The following is a 26708-nucleotide window of genomic DNA, read 5'->3' on the forward strand; positions in this document are numbered from 1 at the left end:
CAAGAAGGTTTTAATAACATGAATGACTTGTAATTTGCACGGGTCTGCCCAATGGGTGAGTCCAATAGGTTGGCCAACGGGAAAGATGAATGAGACAAATTACTATGGAAAATTACTATGGAAGTGAAACAAAAATAATAGGTTCTGTTCTGTTTTTACTATTTTGTCACTGACTGCAACACAAGCCCAAAGCAAGATCCTCCTGCTGTTGAGAATTTGCAATCAAATCAGATGAATTTTTTGTATAGCAGTTTTTACTACTGAACAACAGAAATCCAGAAATAAAATCAACAAAATATAAAGCATAAAACCACCAGTGATTAAGCCAAAGGTGAGCCTGGCAAGGAAAAAATCCCTCAGAGCTGGATAAAGACTTATTTATTTTATTTTATATTATTTTATTTACCTGAGTCTTAACACAAACACTTCAGTGCATGAATTTCCTGACATGTGCAATGACAAATAAACCTTGACTTGACGTAACTTCAAAATTTGCATCACCTGACCCTTGCTATTGCTCTATTAAGCTAATAAACTAAAGCTAATTACCTACTCCTAGAGTGAGCCCAGTAATAGGTAGGTAATTATTGACCCTTTAAGACAACACAAGACATTAAAGTAAGTGAAACATCGTCTTTATCACATACTTCCATGAAAACTGTACACAGCGAGTGTACATACTTTATTTTTGGTCATTTCTGATTCTTAGGACAAAAGGAGTATACAGAATGTTAAAACAACTCGAAGGTTAAGGCCTTACATTTATTGGTGTTTCCACACTTTTGCATGTTGCTTCTTCCTTTTTTTTCACTCTTAAATTGTACAAACCAAAAATATACCCATCTTGCTTCAAGTTTCATCTTAATTTTGATTACTACACATTTCTTTGGTAATGCTTTTGAGCGTTTAGTGCAGTACCTGCCTTCAGATTTAGACATTAGAAACACCAGCAGTACAGTTCTACAGTAGCGAGTAGCAAGAATGAAATATGGCTTATTTTTCCTGCACAGAAATAGTAAGAGAAATAGTAGGTATAGCTATTAGTCCATAACTCTCTTCCTTGAAGCCCATCATTCCTCTTAAGTTTCTAACGGTTCAACCACAGGTTTCAAGCACAGCATGCTGCCAGTCAATGGGCTAAAAGTAGAGGTGCTGGATAGATTACTGGCCTAAATATCCCATGGGGGTCCAGCCAGTATTGAACATGCAAAGTCTGCCGTTTGAATTCTCCACAGTTAGAGCTCATGTACTGAAACCTGATCACTCACGCATGAGGGTGTGATCCTGAAGATTGAATAATAAATGAAGAGCACCGCAAGGACGAAATACTTAACAACAGAGCCCACAATGGGCCTTGGGTTCAATGTGACTTTTTGAGAAAAGCCTGAGGACAACTGATTTTGACCTAAAAGCATGTAAAGTCTTGTACAATTAGATGATTTAATGAAATCCTAAATTGATTTTTGTAACGTTTAATTACTTAAGCTCTTCCCTGAAGCTAAGCGATTTATATGCAAACATATACTTCCTCAATTTGTCATTGAACTATGTCTGAAAAGGTGAGTTCAAATTGGAACTGAAAGCATAGTAAAGTTTATGAAATGGAAATTGGGGGGTCCTGAAATGGGAACAGGCTGTGCCAGTAAGGAGCACACACTCACTGAGGCGTCTTTGATGGGCTCCTTCCCAGCTGCCTGCTTGGCTATTCTGCTGATAATGGGCGCCACATTAGTGGGGCCATAGAGTTGAATCTTGGGCAGGCAGTTCTGGTAAGCTTCCACCACCCCCTGAATTTCTGATTAGAGAGAGAGAGAGACAGACAGAAAAAGACAGACAGACCAAGATAGAGTTTCAGTTGTGTTGTAGTTGTTGATCTCCAAACGGTGTGCTGGAGCTTTTGGCAGTGTTGGCAACAGAACTAAAGCAGCAGATTTTCAGAATCAGTTTAAAAGAAAAGGAGCAACTTGGAGGGCTTCCTCCTATGAAGAATTGTGGAAGAGATGGAAGAAACCACAGATTCTCTACGGCCCCAAACTCATTCTTGGCTTTTGCAATGAAAGTGGCTTCAAAAGAGGTCAGGCCTGCTCTGCACAGATGCTCTCTTCTCTGGACACTGTGTAATACAGTGAATGTAGGAGGTACATGAATTCTCATGAAGATTAATATCCAAAGAAGCTACAGTGCAATAACTGTAGTCCTGTCTATCAGTGCTAATCATGTCAAATCCATCCCTTAATCATTTCCAACGCATCTAACACATGAGCTTATTGGTAAGGCACATTTTTCTCTTACCTTCACATTCATCATCATCTGGGTTAAAGTTGATGGCAAAGTCATGTGACACCTAAAGGGAGAGATACCATGGTGAAACTCTGATGTAAAGTCCACCACCTTCAGCAGCAGCGCTACTACGTCTTAAAGAGACTCTCATTTTCCACAACAGATTTGAAGGTCACAGCTTCTGCTCACAGAGTAAAAAAACAGCAGCAGCAGGCAAAAAGAAAAACATGCAGTGCTCGTTTGGCTTATTTGAATGCTTAAAAACATGGCTTTCTGCAACCCAGTGCAAGAAAAAGGGGCTTATGATACTAAAAAGTTACATTCTGCCTCTATTCTCTATTATAATCTTTCAGAATATTTGCCAAAAAAGGTTATTTGCACAATGACATTTCATCTCTATTGACTGTATGTGTGTTGGAGCAAAGCTCTGGATCCTTGGGAGATCCCTGGGGATTGGTTTTCTTTACATTGATCCTTACACTGGTATTGGGTACTATGTTATTATGTGTAGGTTCTTCAAATCTTATTTTTATACAGGTTCCTTAGGGCAGTGGTTCTCAAGTCTTCACGGATGCAGATTGTACAGGATTTTGCTCCATACCAACTCAGAATACATGGACATCTTGGGTTTCCTGAGGATTAAAAAAACGCTTTTGTTTTTTCTATAGCATTAATCAATGAACCCTTTGTGGCCTTCTTTCTTTTTGAGAGTGTAGATGTAACAAGAACAGGGATGCTCAATTTATAATAGTACATTTTAGTTGATTTAGTTGGATTTTATTTCTTTATTTACACTTCATCCCTCCTGTTTGGGTAGCAGTACACTGTAGCCAGAGCAATATCCTTGTCTCCTTGTTTGCCTTGCTCTTCAAACCCTTTCCACAGGGTGCTAGTTAAAATGACTGCCTGCTCTCCATTCTCAAGGTCCAATCTGCCTAAACAAATGTGCTTATGGGAAATGAAGTCCCATGACCTCACACCGTCAACAGCAGGAGTCGCCAAGGCATCCTGCCATGCTTTTTCCTTGGCCAGGTTGAAATATCAAGGGAGGAAAAAGCTGTGAATAAAAATACACCCCATTACAAGGTTCAAATTGGAGGTATTTGAGTCAGGCACGGTGTGTTAAGGTGGGCGGCTGTGGTATGATAATCAGTTCGGTATAGATGTAGACCCAGCATACTGGTAAATACAGAGATGGAAGATATGGACTCCCACACACAAATCAAATACCAACAGACGGCTGCCTTGCCAAGGTCAGAGGGATGGAAAAGAACACTGGGAGCAGAGGCTAAATCAAGGGACGATGGATGAATCCCAATGAATGGAGAGACACTCTTACCTCATAATTGGGTGGAATTCTTGCGCCGAAGCCCAAAGCTGAGAATCTTTTGTCACTGTGATGAAGAAAAAGGCAGGAAATATCTCTTCAGACCTCAAATCAGCTTTGATTAAAATAAATGAAAATTTACTGATGGACATCTGCAGACATTCAGTTATTCCACAAGAATACATACACGTTTCTTAAGCTAAAAATAAAATGGATATTTGCTTGTTTAATTAATATGTTTATAATAACACAATATAATATATAATAAAATAGTTTTAATAAATGGTGTATGTAGTAATGAAATATTAGGTTATTGTATAATTTAATATTCATATATATCTCAGAAGTCAAAGTGATTTTGTATAATAATAGGTCAATGAAAGGCCAATTTATTATTGACCAGCATCAGGAATTTTTAGTTTGGTAGACCACAATCGCTATGACAAGCGTGACCAAGCTTGTAAACCAGCATGATCAGCTTGACGTACCTTGTAGATACAGCTATGTTCGTTTAGCCTATATACTACTGTTATAATGGGGCACATTTTAATTATAATTCATAGAGAGAAATATTTAAGACATTTATTTATACATTTATATATAACATTTTAATAATTAATACATTAAATATTTCTCCATTAATTCACTCACTCTATCCATCAAGCTGCCCTATTGACTGTTACTGCACATGTGCACAGCACTTTTATAATGTAATAATAGTATAGTATAATATAGTATAGTATAATATGTCATCCCTGTGCTATCCCTGCTACTCACCACTGCTCACTGCTCTTATGCCACATGTACAGAAAATGCCCCAGCATTAAAATAGAAGGCAGGATATTTGGATAGTCTAATCTTTAATCAAGGGTTGAAATTGATGCTTCTACACATTTGGAGGCATTTTCTGATTAGCAATTTAGGCTATCCACTGTTTTTCAATATTGGGAGCATGTTTATCAGTGATTTAGGCTATCCACATATCCTACCTATATACTTCTGCTTGGAGCATTTTCTGATATGGTGCTTTAATATCCTCAGAATATCAGAACATCCTGCCTAGAGTTTTATTTAGGCAGCTCTGCCTATAAATATATGCTACTGACATTTTGACATGGTATCACAAATCAGCAGAACACCGGCACACGGAAAGGTCAATTAGTTCACACTTTAGCATTACCACTTTAGGCTGTGCCATGACTTTTGTTCTGTAGGTGCAGCGAGCGAGCAGTGGTGGGTAGCAGGGTTAGCACAGGGATGAAAGGAGCCCCGGAGGGACAGGGAAGACGACTCAGAGGCACAGCTGGGCGGCAGGGGCACACAGCTAATCACCCAGCAGGCTTATGCTTTCGACCCAGAATGGGGAAAGGCAGAGGAGAGATCAGCATGACGCTCAGCAGCACAGTGGGGGGACGAGCGCAGCCACAGCCACGGAATGCACTCAGGAGCGACAAACCCACAGCCATTAGATGGAAGCAGAGCAGAAGTTGTGCTGAGACAGAGCTTGTCTTTCAACATCCTAATGAAGGCCGTAAGTGCCATCAGTATTCAGATGACAGAGTGTGCCACTATTACCAGAGGCTTGGGAAATTTATAGCAAGCTTCAAATCTCTCAGCAGTGCCATCGCTCTCGCCAGCTGATCAGACATGATTAAAATGAAAGCCTGCATTTAAGGGACGTGGAGTATCATCCTGATCTGGTCTGAGGCAAGCGTTCTTCACAGTGGCCCGGCGCTAATGCGCTAGCACTTTGGGGCTTGCAAGGAGCGCTTCAGCAGTTCAGCTGATTCTCCTCACATCAGCAGCACTTGAGGCGTGACGCTGGTTCAACCATTTAGAATGGCTTTTTTTTCTTTTCTGATCTCAACCACGAGAAGGAACGCATCCATCTCCGGCGCTGTGCAGTCTTCACAACAGCGATCCTGCTAGCTGCGGATGTTAACAAAAGTAATTAGCCTTGCTAATTCGTTTAGCTCTAGCAGGGGGAGATATCGAGATACTCCCACAAGGCAACTCGCGGGAAGCGCCAATGTTCAAGACAAACTTCACAGTTTTGCCTCGCTCCTACGACCCCCTGCCGCCGGTCATAATCTACTTTGACTTCCCACGTCACCAGTTTTGAGATGTGGTTGAAGATATTGTGCAAAGCCAACCCCACCACCTTCACCTCCGTACCCAACCTGGGAAAGTAAATTGTTTCCCTGCTCCACAGAACACTCCAAACAAATTGTCTGACATGCTGTATCCGTCAACAACAATTACACCACAAGCGCATAACGGGCGGCAGTAAGCCTTCTCACATCCTTGATTGAGATGCGAGCTGTTCTGACAACTGTGACTTCTTCCCACGCAGTCGACTGCCTACCAAATGGGTAGCGGACTGAACTGTGCCGTGTCAGCCTCCCCAAATTGCATGCCGCTTTCTTTTTCAGGCAGTCAAGTCAAAATGGGTCAGGGGAGCTAAGCCCTTATTAGGCAGCCACGATCCATTTATTTGAGGAATTATGAAATGAATACGCGGCATGTAATTTGGGGTGTAATTACAGAGCTGACCTTTATCACAGTGTCCTAGCGATTTTGATTTCGCATTTAAGCTTCTTCTGGACCTCGTTTCACCCTCATCCTCTTCACATTGCCTCAGACACGTGCATGCACAAACACAGGCCCGTCACATCACTGTCAGGCATGAGAGAAACAATGTCGAGTAGCTGTGTCTCCCAGCACAGGCACTCTAGAGGACATTCATCTCTTCCAGCAAGGAAGCAGAAGTGGCTTTAAAAGCCCTGATCAATTAAAAAGAGAAACACAAGAGCTTTCACATGTTTCTTCTCCAAGTGCACAATTTTTTATGGCTTTTGTTGGCTGGTTCCATTTTTTCTCCCTCACTTTCCCTTCAGAGAGGAACAGGTGAGTGGTACACTACAATGGCTGTATGATTTTCAGTGCTAAATTGTTGAATTGTTGGTTATTTTATGTGTCTTGAGTTAGAGGACGTCTTGAGTTAGAGGATTATATCTGGATAGATAGGATTTCTCCAGTGTTTTTAAGACACATTTTTTAAAACGTGTCTATTTAAGGCCCTGCCTTTTCTTCACCACTGCTTGACCTGTACCTTTATCTGCATGCAACCAATGGTCAAAATATGGTCACCCTAAAATAGGTTTTCAGTTAGGAACCCTAGTACTGAAACTACTGCAAATAATTTGGTAACTGTTTGTTTTAGCTTACAGTATCTTGTGGAGTTGCACAGGGTTCTATTATAGGGACTATAAGGCTGATTTTAATATTATTATATAGTATTAATAACATGAATTCAGTGCTCTACTTTGTTGCCTTTGAATTAAGATGGTTCATTTTTTTGCTTGTCAACCTTAGCCTGCTAACCTTCTTTCTTACTCTAAGTAGCCTAATTAATTACTACTTTTATTTCTACTTGAGCAATTAATATTATTGTCAAGCAAAAATATTTTGCTTTAGTACTTTTTTGTACTTACACTACCTCCACATAAGCTGAAAATGAAGTTTGCTGCAGTTTAGCTAACCTAATAAAACAGTCTCAAATAGCAAAAAACATCTGTTATACTAGATTTGTGTTCAAACAATAGCTGGCCTGCTATGAAAGTAGCACATTTTAGCTAGATAGAAATGCTAGTACACTAATCTTGGTGTTGCATGAAAGTGAAAGTGTTGTATGCTAGCTAGCCTTGTTGGCCTTCAGTCAGAAATGATTAGCAATGTGTTGATGATTCACATTTACTTTTAACAGAAAATAATTTTTCCAAGCTAAACAACCTCTAGCCAGTCAGCACCAGCAAGTCTCCAACACAGGACATGTCAAGTTTTTAATGAAACCCCCGAGGACATGGGGAGACAACCTGCAGCAGGCCAGACAGGAAGCATGGGGTGAAATTAGTCACGTCTACCATCCAAAAGCACATTTGCTCTGACAACAGATTGAAACAAATGCAAAAATAAACTGCATCAGGAGCAAGGCTGACGCCCCGAGATTAGTTAATCATTTTCAGTTCAGTAGGTGAGTCATGGTGCCATGGGCCAAAGAGGACTTCAGGCTCCATTATATGTTGATGGACGGCGGCATGTGCACAGACACATATATGTCCATCTGTGTATACACAACCATACTTATTAATACACACCATAAATCACCATCTAAAATCTGAATCGGTTTATACTTTCATCACCATGCGGCCTTCTCTGACTTCTGTTTGTGATACTTAAGAAGAAATTTCTAAAGTCTAAATCTTTAGTACTTTATCCTGTCTTCTTCACATGTGCACAGTGCATTAAGCAGCTAAGATTAGATCCATTTATTCCCATTTTTGCCACCGTTATGTAACAAACGTTCCTTCAGGCTAATGTGTGTCCTATGCCTTTGGAGGCCTAAACACAAGCAGAAAGGAGAGAGCAGGCATGCTAAGTAAGCATGTCAGAAATCAAATAGCAGAAACGTTTAGCATTCATTTCTGAAGGATTTAGACTGTGAGTCTCCATTTAAGTGCAGCACAATTGCACAATATGCCATGTGTGTTTCTGAGGGAGTGTATTCATACTGTTCCTACTGGCTCAAAAGAGTATGGGGGGTGGAGGGGGCCACAGTGTGTGTGTGTGTGTGTGTGTCTTCCATCTCTTTTTTAATAAATGCATTTTTTCGAATATAGAACTACATCCTATTTTTAGATGCATTTAATTGTCTTTGACAACAGAACTGAAATCAACTGTCATGAGTTTGTTAATTGGAACCTTGTTATTGATGGAATAGATTTTTTTCCTTATGTGTCATATGTGTAATGCTGTAACCCAACTTGGTCAACTGAAACTGGACCAAATATTAGTTTAGGTGACATTTACTTATTAAGGACAGCAACACAGTGTTCACAAGCACATTTATGCCATCTCATGCATTTGGTTTCAATAATACACATTTGTTGTCGGACAGCAGGCACCAATGCTTGGCAATGGCAATGGAAACAGCCCTACTGTACAGGAAAAAGTTTGAGCACACCCTGATGTAAACATGAACCGGGAGCCAGTAGGTGCTATGGGGCGTTGCAGGCTAAATTACATTTGTTTCTTACAAGTTTCAAGTGGTCAATTCCTGTTTGTGCGGTTAAGCTGTCACTGCAGTTCTGTGCTGTGCACTGCTGTACAGTGATTTTCAATTCCTACCTACTAGCTAGGACTTTCCCTAACACACAATGCTACCAGCGCTGGAAGGGCTTGTAGGTGAACACTAATGACTCTCAGTCTTTGCAAAATCATCTGTGAGTAATGACAAAGTGTCTATAGATGAGAGAGTGTCTTTTCAAAGTCTTCTAGTACTGGTTAGCATTAGCCAAGAAGCTGGACAGCTTGGAAACCCTGACAGCTCAATAAGCATTAGCTTCTAAGCCTAATAGGCCCTTCAAACTAGTGTGCTTTCAGCCTCACTGGCTAATTATAGAACAAATTAGCCAATTGTCTCAGGTTTGATCAGTTCAGACAAATCCTGGCCTGAGAACAATCAATTGAGAAGATACATGTGGCAGTGTGTAGAAACGGTGTGTTAAAGGGTTTCAAATAAAGACAAAGTGCTGGTTAGCAGGCTAGCCTATAACACGTGTTGACAATATTTTTCCTATTTATTTACTTCACTGTTACCGTAAAGAGAGTGTAACTGTATGCATGCAGAAAAAAATATCCAATCATTCTCAAGTTAATTAATGTAGCGTTTTAGCCATGTAGCCGATTCGATTCACATTCAGTGTTTTTTGCTGCTTGTACACAATTAAATTACAATTAAACACATGAACCAACAACACAATATGTTTTCTTGATGGATGCCAAAATGTCCTTGTGAACATGGCCTAAAGCACAGAAGCAGGAGACAGCTGTGAGAAGCAGCAGCAGAGCTGCTAATGAGAACCTGATAAATATGAAGATGTGATTGGACATTCTTGTGGCACATCATTCTCACTTGTTTTTCCCATGTGTATGGGCAGCATTGGAGTGGGGGTGGGGAGGTGTGGTGGTGGTGATGTAGGGGGTTGGGGGGGTTGGGGTGTAGTGATGTGAAAACAAAAAAGCTACTCCATCCCACAAGCAGTGCCATATTTATCTGCAGGTTTATCACCTGGTGTGTGATCGCCCCCACAGCCGGCACAGGAAACCCACACAGCGTAGGTGTCCAACCCTGAGGGTTTCAAGCATCCTCAGCCAAACTGGTCTACCTATTGAACTCATGTTCTTTTACTCCCTCCATGCACTAAACGTGCATGCCTTTCAAACACAGACCATTAGAATAAGGCCTAAATGTGTCTAGCACATTTAGCTCCTCTTCGAAGGTGGGATCCGTTTGTAGCGCCAACCTTTGTTTGGCTTTCTCGCCAAGACGGATCTCATTACGAACGCGCAAGACGCTAATTAACTGGTTCCTCTGAGGTCAATCTAAGTAACCTCAACACAAAGCAAGCTAATATTAAATTAGCCAAACTGAGACCAGCACGACCATGAGCATCAAAACAAAGGAAGGTCGGGGGAAATCAAGATGCACAATTCACTGAAAAACCATATGTTGAATTGCACTGTAGTGTAGCATGAGAGTAAGTTCACAGACAGGTACAGCAGGTTAATTTTAGGCGTAGGAATTGAAGATGCCCAAAGCTGGTTTGTGTCGCCCAACACAGCTTTCAGTTTTAGCCTTAAAGGAATAGTTCAGCGGTTATTAACCTAATGTTAATGCTCTGTCTGCTGCACTTATAGCATATTGTCAATCACAGCATAATGATAGGTTTGAAAACTGGATCACTTGAGATTCACTTTTAATGAATGAAGCCAATGGGATGTTGTAATATTCTTTGATTAAATGCTTGAAATGCATGGCTGTATAACTCTAAAACTACTCACTATATTCCAAATCAAACAGTACAGATGCATGAGAGAATGTCCTATAACGTTGTATATTTATGGTATTATTCATGTGGAGCCCATGGAAACTCCACCATTATGGATAATATATTATTCAGCAAATCAGTACAAATTCTGCTATATGTGATTCTGTTAGTATATTAGCGTTAAGCAGCAAATCCCTTTGTAGCTTTAACACAGAAATGTGAAGTCTGTAAAACACACTATGTTATAACTGAAGCTTGTAATATACATTAACATGGATTTTACCTTGTATGCTGCAGTGTTTGTCAGCAACGAGACCTGATACAGAGCTTTCACCACAATTGTCCTGTTCCTAAAAACTGACAGAATCCTACTGCTTGTGATTGGGAGTCAGTGACTTATTTAGGAATCCTAGATGGGTCCAATCAATGAGAATCTGATGTATTACACATTCAATCCAGCTCCTGAGGTTATAACCAATGTGAAAACTGCCATGGCTATATCTACCTAGGAAAATAATCCTGATTATTTTCCTAGGTAGATATATCCTGATTATTTTCTGGATAATTTTTGAGTGGGTGTTTCAATTATGTAACTCTTTTGGATTCTAAATCGTTTGGCCTCCAAAGCTGCAAAAATGTCTCACAAATGTTTTAGGTCATTAGACTTTCTCTAAAGGCCTGGAAGGACATGAGTGCTCCCTGTTCCTACACATTTTTAGAAACTACTTTCATGTCTGAAAAATAGATTTTTACTAATTTCCAGTTTACTTTACAAATATCTTTGACTGAGGAAATCATGGAATGAAAAAAAAAACCAAAAATAAATAATTTAAAAGCCTCACCATTATTGTCTGTGGCAATTAAATGTATGTTACGGAATCATTAAAAAAACATCAGTAGGAAAAACTCATTCCTAATTGAGACATTACCATGGTGATGTAGTTGGTTTGGATTTCTGACTATTATCTCTGTGCTCTCCTCAGGGGCTGAGTGTTGTCAGGGCTGGAAGTCTCTAATAGGCTCCAGTCTGTTGGCATAGGGACCATGCTCAGTGCCAGGGGCTGGCATGATGTGTCATGCCACAGGTTGTTAGGACACAGTCTGGAGGAGGGGCCCAGACTCCTGCAGCCTCTGTCATCTGATCAGACAGCCTACTGACACCTTCACAAGCTGTTGAGACGCTCCGGGCTCATCAAACAGCAGTTTCAGCAGCAGCAGTGGTGGCGGCAGTAGCGCTAACAGCAAAGCAGTGTGGTGTATGGACAAACAATGCCTCAAATACCAACAGCCTTCAGCCAAGCTAACTGGGGATTGGACCTGAGCCCCCGGGCTTGATGTATGTCTTGGCAGTTTTACTTAGTCTCGTTTTGGCAGTAACAAACACCTCGCTGGCTCGTCACTGGAAGAGTTGTGAGAAGCTGGACAGCTCAGAAAATCTGACTGCTCTATGAACGTTAGCTTCCAAGCCTAACAGGCCCGGCAGACTAGTTTGCTTTCAGTCTTATTGGCTAATTATAGAACAAATTAGCCAATAGCACCTCAGGTTTGACAAACAATTCGGATTAATCCTGGCCTAAAATCCAACTATTGAGAAGATGTGGCAGAAAATCTGAACATTTCAAGGCTTGTGAAATGACATCTGAGCATTTTTTGTCATATATTTACTACTAATACATCAAATAGCAACTTAAAACATTGAAAAAATTAATTCTATGGCATATTGAACAATCTTGCTTATGTTAAGATGAACACAGATACCAGCACTGAAACAATTATAGAATCATAGTGATGGAGCATTGCCTACAAAGAACGTGCCAAGCAGCTGTGTACTTGCCCTGCAGTGTAGCTGCAATGTATTTATATTTATTCATTTGTATCCAATACTCTCTACAGCTTAGTAACGTCTACTCACAAGGACTCGGCAGCTGAGAGGGTCAACGCTAGCAAACATCAGAGGCAACATCATTGGATGGTTCAACACGCTTGGAGGAGCCCACTAATCACCAATTCTCTATTGCATCAGCCAACAGACACTTACGTTAGTTAGCATTGTGCTAAGTGATAGGGGACAGGAAGGCCAAATATGCTCTTTATGGTTCCCAGGCATAGAGATTGCTATAGCTCATTTTCATATAGTAGTCTTGAAGGCACAGTAAAGCAAAAATAAAGCCTGTCTGATCCTAATGGATGACAAGATGTTTGTAAATTGTCATGTACAGATGACAATTTTTGCATGGCTAATGTCATATACAGACCTCATGGGGAAACGAACAAGACAAATGTAGAATATGGACCTTTGAAGAACTCTTAAAAGTATAAAGTTCATGCAGGCTGCCACACTTAAAAATGCCACACATTTTAACTGGTAAAAATGAAATATAAAGAATTTATATCGAAGTACGATTTCTATTTTGGACATTTTAGAGATACAGGTTTTACATCACTGCCAACACACTCCTATCTCTTCCATGGCTGAAAGATTTATTCCATTCTAGTCATTTAAGCTCAGATGAGGCAGCGCAGCACAGCCAGCACAACTGATAAATTCCGATTCAGAAACAGATTCAGTGTAAAGGCCGATACACTCTTCCATTTTCCACACAAGTGAATAGAACATCTCCTCTGATAGGGATCAGTTCTTTCCCGCACAGCTGCCAGGACTAACCTGTCATAATCCTGGCAGATCTCACCCACAGCTATCAAAGCCTTCAGATATTCGTTTGGCTGGTATGGGTTGATGTAGTGCAGTGAGCAGCTATTCCGGGGGTCTCCGTTTGATGCTGTGAAGTCGATGGCAACCTGGAGAAAAAGACACATCACCAAATACACTGTTAAAACAGTGACACAGCCAGTCCTACTTTGTGTATAATATACAGTATACTGTCACTGTAACTTTCCTCTCCTACAAAAAACCTGCTACCACCACCTTGCATAGAAAGTGTTGTTGGGACAGTGATTATATACATTCGAGAGCGAGGGGTCATATTTTCAGAGCTGCAGCTCAGTAAACAGGCCCTAATGGGCAAGCATTAGTGTTAGAAACCCATCTACACGCTAGGTAATGTAGAGTCTCTGTCTGTCTCTAAAAGGCTCAAATTAGTCTGCAGTCAGTGTACCTTCAGGGATGCTATTTAGGGGGAAATATATGTACATCTGTAAAAATGAATGCACAACATGTACTATATGGAAATGTGACCTTGCTCAAGTGCAAGGCCATTTATCAGCATACAATTATTACTTTCTCTGAATGTGAAATGCAAAAATGCAAATTGTCACTGCACCTAATGGTACATAATGTATGAATAAATTAAACAGTGGATGCACACTTAACCCATTTAAATGAATAGTTCGCTAAAAACAGAATTTACTTTTTAAAAAAACTAGTAGATTACTCCAGAAATTAGGCTTCTTTCTTATGACTCATTTTAAGCAACGTTGCACAGTGGAACAGTGCACCTCCCTCTTGACTCAGCTCAACTTTCATATGGGGATTTTGGTTTGCCTGTCCTAAAACATCTTGTAGCCTTCCCCTGCCTTGTGGGAATTGATCACTTTCATTTTCAGTTTTTTTTTTTTTTGGAACAGTTTGGAACCAATGGTTGCTGAGTGTAAGTACAAGGTACGAATCAGAGAATGTATAAATGTATAAAGCTTGGATTCAGCTGACAGTTTCTAATTACAATTGGTAAAATGTCTCAGGCCTGATTAAGGTCTGAGACATTGTAAAAATAAAACTGAGCCATTGCAATGCTGTTTGTCTGCGGTGTAACATAAACTATTATTTATTAAAATAATAAAAAATATGATTTCACGTGTTCTCTCAGATTTTTCATTTTGTACATGATTGAGAGTTCATTATACAGGACACTCTTCTGGACTGCGTCTGTATATTTACTATATTTTTGTTTATTTTCTGTATTATGTATGTATATTATTGCTACCCTGCTGTAGAATGATGATCTGAGCTTCTGACATGATATGCAAAAGACAAATAAACATTGAAACTTAAAACCTGAAACAGAAGCCCCTTTTTTGAATTATATCTCGACTACCTCAAAGGAAAAAAGAAAAAAAGGCAAATGTATTTTAATATTTAAATAACATTTATTTAAATTTCGAATAAAGTTTTGTGATTTTGTGATGTTTGTGATTTTTACTTTGAAACTAAAGTGACAGTGGACTGTATTTTAGAAAATTACTTAATGTTTATCTGTAATGTTATGTTTATATTAAGTACCTACAAAAAATATTTAGCAAAAAATAGTAATGAAACTTTCATCTGTGAAGTCTTGTCTTGCCTGATTGATGTTTTTTGGGGTAAAAAGGAAATTGTGTACATTTGATTGAAAAGAAAATAATTCCTTTAAAACACCTCCTTCTCTAGTAAAGGCTAGTAAAGTAGTCACAGTACCAACATAATGTGTTGCATCAAGCCATTGCATCACAGTGAAATAATACAAGCATATTATTTTTATAGACATTTTCTCCATGAATATTCTCTTAATAATATTTCTTATTGTGTGGTTAATTCCTCATAGGGTGTTTGGGAAGTGGCTAAGAGAGGGCCTGCAACAGATTTTAATTTGTTCGAGACATTGCCTCCAGCACAACATTTTTGCGCAACACTGATTCACATTCTCACGCTGTGGGAAAACCCAAAGCAGCAGATATCCGGCAAAGATGATGAAAAACGGCCTAATGTGAACTAGCAGGTGTTGTAACATTTAATCAACAGAGCTGCTGCATGTCATGATAAAGGCCAACCTGCATGTTAATACAGTATTAATCAAAGCTCCTGTTCAACCTATTTTCATTTTGAAGACTGGATATTAACTAAACCAGGAGTGCAATGAGCATTAGCACACATTAGCATGCAGCCGAAAGACTCCAGTTCATTTGAGGGTAAGTTTGCATTGAGGTGTACTGGTACCAAGACTTACTGTGAAATGTATTTGGCATCCTCCCATGATGTAGTCCAGGAAGGAGTAGAGTCTGTGAAGCTGCAGAATGGAGAGCTCAGGATAAGTCTTAGAAAGAACACTGTGATATATCTGGCAGCCAGTAAGACTAATGATGAATGCTTGCAAATTACCTGGCTTTGGTCCGTCCACAAACCATTATTTTGTAGAAACAGTTGCAAGGGACAGCTTTACAGAATGTTAGCATCAGTACCATTCAAAATGTGACACAGTAGCACAGCTTATTCTACAAAACTAAGAATGACTCACACAGTAGTCACAGTTAGTTTTTTGTTTTGTTTTTTGATTTGATCATTTTCCATTTAATTAAGGAATAATAGTCTTGATGATGTAATAACAGAGAGGCCACAACCCTACACTACTGAGCTGGACTATTTTGTGGCTATATGAAATGTAACTCTCTACATTGATCAATATCTCATTAATGTTATAGCATTTACTTAGTATGTAATAAATTCTTATCTAACATAACTGGAAATTCCCAGATTTTACTATCACTATTACACACTAGCATGCTATAGTAGCATGTCAAGGTCACCAATGTGCAGAGTATAGTCCGCTACCATATCGGTACTATCCATCAAGTTTTTGACTGTATCGCAATTTTTTTATAAATAGACCAATAGAAAAAGAAAAGAAAGTTTTCACCTTCTCCTGTAAAGTTGCCATTTTGGAGATACAATGTTTTTGCCTGACAGCAGCAACATACAATAGCTATATCTAGTCAGTGGTGGTCCTGTGGCGGTCTTTTTGCATAGATTAACAGAGTAGAGGGTAGCAGATGAATTGTACAGCAACAGATGGCCTACAGTCAGTGACTGTAAACCCACAATGTGCACCTATACAGCTACTACAGGACTACTGCAACTAATGCCAGAGGCAAAAAGGTCAGAGTACTCCCAGACATTACAGAGTGTTCCTTAAAAGCAGGGTTGCCAGGTAATTCAGATAACCTGTTCACAGAAATAACATAGGCCTTGCTACACTGATCCTTTTCAACCCTATAAGACCAAGGCGTTTTATCCACTATTCTTCATTAATAGCATGATTTCTCAGTGCTTTTGTAACATGTAAACAATTTAACAATAACGGAAAGGACGCCCTGTGCTTATTCCATGGCTTGATTAAATGAGTATATAGAGTGATAAATTTCCCTATGCCCAATGTGAACATGCACATGTAGGACAAGCAGAGCGCTCCATTTCTATTTGGAGCATCAGTACACCGGAAATAGGAACAACACCTTCTCATCCACATACACACAGAAATACACCAATGCTGGTACATCCTCTCCATCCCCCTCCACTCCCGCTCCTTCATACACACACATACACACTTGTGGAATCTGTAAGAGAATTGTTTGAACACAGTCACCATTCAAATGAGCATGGCTTCGTTTTGAAATAAATCCAAATGAACAGGATCAAAAGAGTATCAGCACAACAAGGTCAATGGAGGGCAGAGCAGCTCTGTCAATTAAAAATGCTCCTTTTTAAAAAAGGCAAACCAGTCAGAACAACAGCGTACGCCCACTCATCTGCTGCCAGGGCTCAGATGGTTACCACATACTTCCATATTAATAAAAGTATCTTCCCATTAATGTTTACACACTGCTGGGGGTGCATTTTTACCTAACGCACAACAACCTCAAAGCCGGATTATTTTTTTTCATATTTTCACAGAAAGGCAATGATACAGAACAGAATTATTATTCTCATCATTTTGCAAACCTGACTCTAATACATCCAGAGAATTTGACTTCTCAGGTTTGAAACCCTAATTCTTGCATTCAAAGCTAAAAATGGACAAACCCCTTTGTACCTGATGGTTAATGGTCAAAACCCAGTTCATACCAAGAGCCCCGGTCTCATTTTTATGAGATACTATTTCATTAATTTGAGATATTATCTCAATACTTTGAGGAACAGTAATTATTTTGAGATTCTAAGTCATTATTGTCATTAATTCATTCATTCATTTCGTGTTATTTTGAGAAACGTTCTTATTACTGTATGATTCCTTTTCATTATTTTGAGATGCTTTATGCTTTTGGAATGAAAATGAAATAGGTGGTGGGAATGGGCTTCCATAGAAACTCGTCACATTTGAATGTGCTATCGCTACATCTAAAGCTGTGGTAACAAAATTAAATCACAGCGGAGGGTCTCTAAAGCTAAATCCCTGTTTTAATTGGATGTGCTAAATGTTGTTTTTAATCTACTGCCTGCCTACAAAAAAAATAGGTTTCCAAAAAGCATTTTAGCACAAAGTTCATTGTTAAACTGTTGATCGAGCATCACATTTAACACTCTCTCTACCATTTTCCAGCCCAGAGAAGTGCAGATCAGTGTAGATCAGACCTGGGATTTTACAGGGAAATGCTATATATATATATATATATATATATATATATATATATATATATATATATATATATATATATGGGCCCCATATTTAACATGGTTAAATCATAACAAAGATCAGAGTTAATAAAGCATGTCCACATTGGGCATCGTAAAAAAATAAGGATGCTACCATGCTTTCTAATATTATATCAAAGTACTGCCTCGACTGTTAGATGCATTGTGATTTTCTTTGTTAGACTGCATTTCTTACATATGAAAATAAATTTAACAACAGCACTGAGAGATCATGTTACTGTACCCTTAAACTAAGAGTCTGTACATAGGCCCACTCTTCCGGCCCATGCTCTCATAACTATATACTTTACATATCACTTCATAGTAGTTACAGTATATTTCAAAGTCATTTGCTGATGATTATTAAGATAATAATAAGAGTTTGATGAATAAAAGGAGCAGCTTTAAGCTTTAAAGAGCAGTAAAAGGTTTTGATGGTTCTGGTCTTTTCAAGTTCCAGTTACTCCTACCTTGAGATCAGTGAGGATGACTAGACCAGAGTTTTTGTAGTTCTTCTTCTTTAGTTTGTACTTTGGGTTGACACAATCCCAAGTGACCTTCAGCAGCAGGGGGAGAGAACAGACAGAGACAGGCTCAGCCATGTCAGGGACACCGCTGACAACTCACTTTCACCACACACAACACACACGCACAAATATACAACACTCACACAGAACAAAATTCCAGCCTCCCTGAGAGAAAAATAACCCCTGACGCACATCAAGCGTAGACGTGTGAGTGTGCATCTCTTTCACTAACCTTGTTTCCTCCAGACGCCTTTTGCATTTCTTTAAATGTGGCATAGAATTCGCCGATGAAGTCGTGCTTCCCCCTGGAGTCATAATCCCACACTAGGCACTGCGGGTGGCACCCAGAGTGGATGTATTTCAGACAGAACCTCCAATTAAATGCATGAACTGTGGGTCTTTCTGGTTAGATGTTTCTTTTTTCGCTGATTCGCTTATGAATATATTCATTATTATATCTTACTTACCCTTAACTTTCTGTCCTCATCACAGCTGCATAAAGAGATCAGGGAGACTTTAAATGGCTCCCAAATGGGGTTCAGGTTGTTCTTGATCACCTGCGACAAATGTTAGTACCATTATTAAAGGAGTACTTCAGCTAATCTCTATCTGCATCCACAGACTACAGCAATTAAATCTTGACTCAGAAACCAAAACATCAAAACTCAGTCCAGTTGAAGGTAGCTGCAAATGAAGCTTTCAGGGATGGGACTGGTTTTGTAGAGGGAAGAATTAGAGGTAGTTCATCAACATAGTGGTGTGGGTTGCATGGGGTTGCACTTGAAAATGTAGTTCTGCTGCGGATGCTGCATCCGCTGTCTCAATCAATGATGAAATATTGTGGATTTCCCACTATTAGGTAGCAGGGGGCTTCCAATGACTTTCCAAATGTTGCCGCTTCCATTGGTCGCAATGGCATATGAAACAGAAAACCCTCTGACTTAATGGTTATTCTTAAGTAAATAGCAAAGCACTTTCGTAAGTCGCTCTGGATAAGAGCATCTGCTAAATGCCTTAAATGTAAATGTAAAAGAAGGAAAAATCCCATGGTTCATCATCAGTTGAGGTGGACTTACAGATGCAACTGGATTTCCAACCTTCTTGGCCGTGCACTAACCTGGTCTGGAACAGCAAATATGTAATCTATCTTCATGAAATGTTTTTTTTTGGACAAACCACTTGTAGCTTTTGACCTATTTCCTGACCTCATTCTTAGTCTTATGTGATGTTTCCTGCTCTGCTTGGTTTTAAGCTAGTTTTGAATACTAAGTTTTTGCGAATATTAAAATCAATTCTTCTATTTTTATCAGTGAGCATCTGGTTCATCTTTGAAACACTACATTTTAATAAGTAGGCAGATGATTTTCCACAAGAGACTCAATTAATGCATTTATGCTTTGCATCAGTAGCAGAGATTATAAAAGCTGGCCAGTAAAAAGGTACAAACACGAACAGTGAGCCTAAAGAAGTGTGTTACACCTTTAAGGATACATTTACAGTGTTTTTACCTGGATGAACAAAACTGTACCTGTATAGAACCTTTTTATTGACAGTGTCTTTAAAACGTTGTTGTACATCTTTGTCTCTCAGTTCTGCTTTATACAGGCAATCATGTGACACAAGTACCAATCACATTGGTGGAAAAGAGAACACAGTGATTAGGAATTCTGATCAGGAAACTGTGGCACAAACTCCAACCACTGCATACATTTTCAAAAACACCAGAATAATAGTAGTTATATGAGCGTATTATGGTCACATATTCCAAATGTCTATTTGCTCATTTCAGCAACTGCCCATCAGCTTCTATTAAAAGTGAGGTTAGAGTCATTGGTTTTGTGTTCATTCCTTGCATTGGAATTACTGTGCAAACAGTGCTATGATGCAGATGTGGTTAATAAACGATGTGGTATTCTGAAGTGAGTCACTCTATGAAACGGGTGCCATTTACGTCCGCAATGTTTCATAAGATGCATTAAGAACTGACAAAGCACAGAAGTTTATATCAAAAGCTTAACACTATTAATTCAAGTGATCTTGTTAGCTCCCTGTAGCATCAGCAACGCTCCTGACACTGAGAGGGTACGAACTTAACACATGTCTTCTCCAATTCATGCGAAGCCAGCCACGGCTTCTTTTCAAGGGTTGCTGGGCATAACTAATTGTGCTCTCTTGGACTCCGGCCGTTGATGACAAAACGGCATGGCTCGTGATTTGGACTCTTAACAAAGCAGTAGCTCAGTAGACCGCTGAGCTACCTAAAACCTGTAACATACTTTCTTTAAAAAATACATTTTATCCAATATTTCGCCCATTTTCTCCCCAATTTGGACCAATCCGTACATACTCCAACCAGGGTGACTGTAGAGGTTAGGATAAGGGTCAGGATGGGAGTTAGGATTGGGGCCAAGATGAGGGTTAGGATTACGTTTTAGGTTGAAGTTAAGGTTATTGTTAGAACTAGGGTGAGAATGGTGGACAGGATTAGGGTTGGGGATAGGTTTTGGGTAAGGCTGGGTTGTGTTTTGCTTAATGGGTGTAACATATTAGGTCTATTTCATGTAACATTACAATAAATCTACTCAATGCCAGTAAAGCATCAACAGAACATCTTCAAGACATTCATGTCAATGTATTGAGTTTTTTTACTGCTTCTGATATGGTGCACTGATATGTTATTAATGTGCTACTGATAATCTGTTAAGAGTTTATTAACCTCTACAAAGAACTACTCCAAATAAAGCGTTACCCATGCTTTCATAATTTATTGTGAACATGAAGCTATTATTACAACTGTAATGTTGTGAATTAAAAAAAATTATTTGTTCTTTTGCTTGTGATTTTGAAAATGATTTCATAGAATGACTTATGTACACATTGAAAGCAGAGTCAGCAATAAATCTGTCTTTTAGCAAGCAGTACAACTCACTTCAGTCCGATGAACAAGTTGTTCTGTTCCATCATCATTGACCCGATAAATCTCCAGGAATGGGTCTGACTTGCTGAAGAGATCCTGCAGCACAGTTGCAAACATGAACATGGTTAGGCAAAAATGCAGTGTTACTAATAAAATAAAGGTGAACACAGAACACTCCTCAGGTGGTTTGCAGGCCCAGTGCAGCAGGAAATTGAACACAGTCTACAGCCGTTTGTCATCATTCATTTTCTGGTGTGGTGCCTTTTTACACTAACAGCTATAACCAATCAAATCAGGGGAAACAGGCGTGAAACCACTATGAAATCACTTGACATGAGGTTTTCTGAGTCATGGCTCTGAGAGCAGCCTTAGTAATCAGTGTGGAGCAACTGATTGGGTAGGACACGGAGGACATGCCTGGATGTGTGTGAATGTGTGAGAAACAACTGAGAGGAGGAAATGGTGGGAGACAGTAGAAAGAGGTGTGTCAGAGCGAGCTGTTAAATGCTCCCCTTTTTTCACTGCATTAGCCTGCTACATCTCCACAGGGACAGCAAACAGGAGGTAGCCCCACTATCTGGTTGTCAAGGTAACGTCTTGCCAGTGGCATGAGTGCACACTGATTTAGACAAGCAAATTGTCCACGTTTAGTCCACATTCAGAGTTTCCATCATTTGCACTGCTATCACTGGGATCACACTTGACACCTGGCTCTCAGTGTGCACAGTTCTACATGAGTATGTTTGATTTTTTATGACTTCATCCTGACAGATTTTTATTTTATCCAGATTTGGCTGCTGCTGGTATATGGGCAGTCCAGACCAGCATTAAATGGGCATTTGTTGGTTTTCTCTCCCTTTACTGGGATATAAAATAAAAATATAATAATATCAAATAAGAACATAATAAAATAATATTATTTTAGCAAAGCCATCAGCACACGTATTAGGTGCCTGAGTAAAGCTGTTTGAACCATGGCTCCTTGTGACCTGCTATCAGTGACTTGAATCTATGAGAGACTCTCCAATGCTCCCTTACCCTCAAACCCAAAGAAAGCATCATGCAACACTGTGGGGGAAAAACATGCGATAACAAGAGTTAACATTAGAAGTGCTTTTTCAAAATGGAGAGAATTATTACACACCAAGGAGATGCAGTTGGACTCAGAATTAGCTTTCTAATTTCTCCTGGACACGTATGAGTAGAGAAATCTTTATCACTGATTAAAGCAAAGGTTTTGGTGAACCTCCTTCAGAGGCTTAATACAAAGACATTTTGAACAGCAAATATATAATATGTATATATTTACTATTAACCAGCTACATTTCCTAGTGGGCAGCACCACATATCAGCAGGAAATGCTAAAACCATGCCCCCCCCAGACACAGGAGTGTGATGCCCACTCTGACCAAACTCCATTGCAATACCAAGAAGAATCTGGAGAGTATGTGGATAGCTGTTGTTATTAGATGGTAAATCTCTTTGAAAAAGAGATCTTAGAAATGACCTTTGTGTTCATTGGCGAAAATTATCCAATATCCAATGAGACAAAATATCATTAAAGTCTTGTGTTCACCTATGTGAATGCCAGAGGTTGTTGGTTTGTGAATCTTGACTAATGCTCCTTTAATCGAAAACCCCCAAAGCCATAATGCGATCATGTGGATGTGCAGTAGTTTGCAGTGTGCTCTCACATAGACACCAGCGAGTATAAGTGTGAAAAGACATTATTCAATCAAGCATGAATTCTTTTCTTACAGATGTCAAATTGGCCAAATTTCTTGCTGTCTTCTTCCCAAGATTCGGATTGGGATTTAATGATATGGCATTCAAATTAGATTCACAGACTTCAAAACAAAGCTAACAGACCATGTCAGGGAAGCTGTAATCATGTCCATTTAAGCTCGGCCTGCTAAGTGTCCATTCTAATTTTAGTCATTGCAGTGAAAAATAATGAGACTCACAGTCATTTGAACAGATAGATCTTGTCTGAAGATTGCAGCTCGGCCATTATTCTGTCTGGACATTAGGCAGAATCCATCATCTGACGCATGTGCCCAACTATAGCTCAATTCTCTTGGATTTCTGGCAGATCTAGGATTGCATGATAACTGTGAGCTGCACACCATATATAGCAGGCTAAACTGAGTCATCAGCATTATGTTTCAACAACTCACTTCTGGAGTATGAAGCTGCCAACTATAGGACACTAAACAGGACCAGGACTAATAAACATAGTAAATGAACCTTAATGAACAAACCATAGACTACCGAGAGCAATCTTGGAAGAAGGGATGTAATAAAAGAGGACATCTCAGTGGTGCTATTGGTTTAGCTATGGCAGAAGAATAACTTGTAAGTGACGAGGCCTGAGGCAAAGCAGCAAGATGAACCTCCACACAAGCTTTATGACAAGTGGCAATTATGTCCACAACAACAACACACTACACCCATCAAGAAAGTGTATCATTAAAACTACAGGACTGAGGAAATGATATTGGGAAACAACAGCTGATGGCAAAGATCATAGACAATAAATATGTGTATGTGTTTTTATTTCCTTGTGGAATTTGCCATCATTACCCTTTCAGATTTGGGATGCCTGATACGCACAATATTCAGGGGTAAATAAATTAACAACGCAACAGCCTCACATCAGCATTCATGAATATGCAATGTGTCTGTGCTGTGTGTGCGACTTTCCAGCCCCAGAAGAATAGAGGTGCCTCCAGTGGAGAACAAGGCCACTATAAAGTCTGCATCCAGATGCCACAGGACATGCTGGTGGGATTCTAAGGGAAACATATCTGCAGGCGGATAGTTGTTCTTTTTTTAACTCAGTAGAGGTTTTGCGAGTGAGTGGCATTCCAGGTCGTGAGAGCAGTAATCTCTGCCTGAAGGTCTATGTGGGCGCTTCAGATGCTTGCATTTAAGCTGCCCAAACCTGAGCCACTTCGCCAAAAAAACAAGCAAGTGGCGCTCTCTCAGTCTGCAGATTCCAAATGGCATCGCTGACTTCCAGATTTGGCTGCAAGCTGGTAAATGGGTAAATCACCACTAGACTAGCTTGTAGTCAGCAGGATCAATGATCTTCCAATGATAGCAACATGCTGTTGCCCCACACTACTTGAGATGCATGAATTCAGATGGAACAGTGTCAGGCAAATGAACAAAAATGCTACGTTCTGAAGATTATCGCTCCACACAACTGTGGCCTCAGGCAAAGTGTGAGTGACGCAGAGGGGGTGTGGGGGAAGGATAGAGCTTATGAAGGGGTGAATGCAGAAAATGGAGATAGTATAAAGAAGGGAAAGGGAGGGGAGAGAGCTAGAAAAGGGCAGATGAGTGAAGAGAGTGGGAGGAAGAGGTATAGAGGGGTTTGTGTACAGTGTGGTGCTGTTACAGGTTGAGAGGACACCTGTGGAATTGCAGGGCATGGAAATCTCAACTTGGGCATTGTGTAGGAGTGACTGTTTGCACAAACAAAGGCAGCCTGACACCCTCTTGCTCATGTAGATTTGTCCCTTGCTGCCTTCAGCCCTGCCACACCTTTTTCAGCCAAATAAGCTTCCCATGTAGAATTATAAACATCAAGATTTCTCAGACATGAAGATATTATTGCATATCACAGTAGTCACAAATCTAGTGGCACTGATCAAGTGGTGAGATATATTAGGCAGCAAGTGGGGCTTTTCTGGTATGCAGTGGTCAGTATCAAAAGTGCTCCTACAAAGTACTACCAGATACCGCAGGGCACCTTTAAAGGTCTCATGGAGGCCGTACCTTGAATGGTCAGATCTGATACCCACTGCACCTACTCAACATCAGCCAGGTGGTACTAATGTAATGGCTGATCTGAGTATTTTCTTGTTGTATATTCTGAGTATAATGACTCACTAGAAAGTTTCCATTGAGGCATCTACAGCTGTGATGATTGTCAGCTTTACTTTTTTGATCTGGCATAAAAGTATCACAATTTATATAATACTATTTAAACAACAACTTATTGATTTTAAAGGTAGCATAACTGCTGCTTTTTTTGTTATTGCTTTTAAGTCATTGTGGAAGCTATTTAGTTTCCTTGTGGCAAAAGGTTCAGGTTCATTTTATGTTCATGTTCCGTTTTTGACTTATTATTGCTAAAGGAATATACATATGAATATTTAAAGGTAAATCAATGAATGAATGGTTCTTTTCCTGATTAAATAATTATTTGTATCGGTAGACACACATTTGAACTTGATTCTTTATAGCACCAAATTGGTTCTGTACAGCACTAAAAAGTGTTCCACTATTTCTGAAAATAAGTGAAAGACAGAGAAAGACAGAATTTATAAAATACAATATAGAATCCTTTTAGAGTAATGTTTATCTTTAATATCTTCATCTTAAAAAGCCAGGAAATTATGTATTCATCGTACTGTTTATTACATATTCGCCATTTAAACTAAAAATATGTGGCTCCCTGTGCTTCTATTTCCCCTGCCAAGCAAATCTTCCCACCGAAACTTAATTTTGACCATAAGATTCAAGTCAAAAAAAGTTTATTTACAGCTAATAGTCAAAAATGAATATCCATACCCAACACCAACGCTAATTATATTAGTTTAGTTTTAATGGTTTATAAAACATTAATCAGAATCTATTAGGAATAAACAAACTGCCAAAATGAGCTTGAAATTAAATTGTATTGACCAGGTGCTCACCCATAAATGTAAAGTGTAGGAGTTTCAAATGAAAGCAACATATCTTACCTTATCGTCCAACTTCTTGGCACAGAAGGAGAGTTCAACATAGCCGTTGTTGCCAGAAATTTCCTCAGCATGAATCTTGGGAAATAACAGAGCACTTCACTTAATGTTTGCTTTGGATGTGTTTTTAGCTGTAAGCCATGTGATGGATTTGTAGTCATAAAGTCATAAAAACTCCTACAGTAGGTCTTCTCCAGATGATATCTTCTGCACTACTGAATCAGCTCTATCATTTTAGAGGAGATATATCCTTCAAATGCAAGTCTGTCACTTTTATGAGGTTGCCAAATATGAATGGATTTCCCAATGATTAAATATATATATTCAGTGGTTATAATGAACATAATATGGTAATCATTTCCATCAATAAAGGGAACATCTGACCAAAATAAGGCAGTGCAAGTAAACAACAAGTGGGGTTATAGTGCTCTCAGCCAAGCACTTTGTAACAGAATAATCACGCTGGCTAGAGCTATCAGACTCTACTACACTCAATTACACACTAAAGTTGTAGCAGATCCAGTTTTGGGGACCAAAACATAACAATTATCAAGGCAGTTTAAATCAAAGACTAAACAACCAAACACACTTTAGGGGTACCATGATTAATTGATTAA

General features: G+C 39.4%; 1 protein-coding gene across 1 annotated transcript in view; it reads right to left on the reverse strand.

Moving 5' to 3' along the window:
• cpne7 (copine VII) overlaps positions 1 to 26708 on the reverse strand; it is a 59694-nt gene that overhangs the window by 9256 nt on the left and 23730 nt on the right. The window contains exons 5-14 of the mRNA XM_072661203.1: positions 26095 to 26169; positions 21353 to 21436; positions 18891 to 18980; positions 18656 to 18754; positions 18367 to 18453; positions 15438 to 15497; positions 13163 to 13296; positions 3620 to 3674; positions 2293 to 2344; positions 1662 to 1795 (exon numbers count right to left, since the gene is read on the reverse strand). Coding sequence (XP_072517304.1) covers positions 1662 to 1795; positions 2293 to 2344; positions 3620 to 3674; positions 13163 to 13296; positions 15438 to 15497; positions 18367 to 18453; positions 18656 to 18754; positions 18891 to 18980; positions 21353 to 21436; positions 26095 to 26169 — 870 coding nt within the window. The remainder of the gene's footprint in view (positions 1 to 1661; positions 1796 to 2292; positions 2345 to 3619; positions 3675 to 13162; positions 13297 to 15437; positions 15498 to 18366; positions 18454 to 18655; positions 18755 to 18890; positions 18981 to 21352; positions 21437 to 26094; positions 26170 to 26708) is intronic.

Source organism: Salminus brasiliensis, chromosome 17 (genome assembly GCF_030463535.1).
Source record: "Salminus brasiliensis chromosome 17, fSalBra1.hap2, whole genome shotgun sequence".
Taxonomy (NCBI): domain Eukaryota; kingdom Metazoa; phylum Chordata; class Actinopteri; order Characiformes; family Bryconidae; genus Salminus; species Salminus brasiliensis.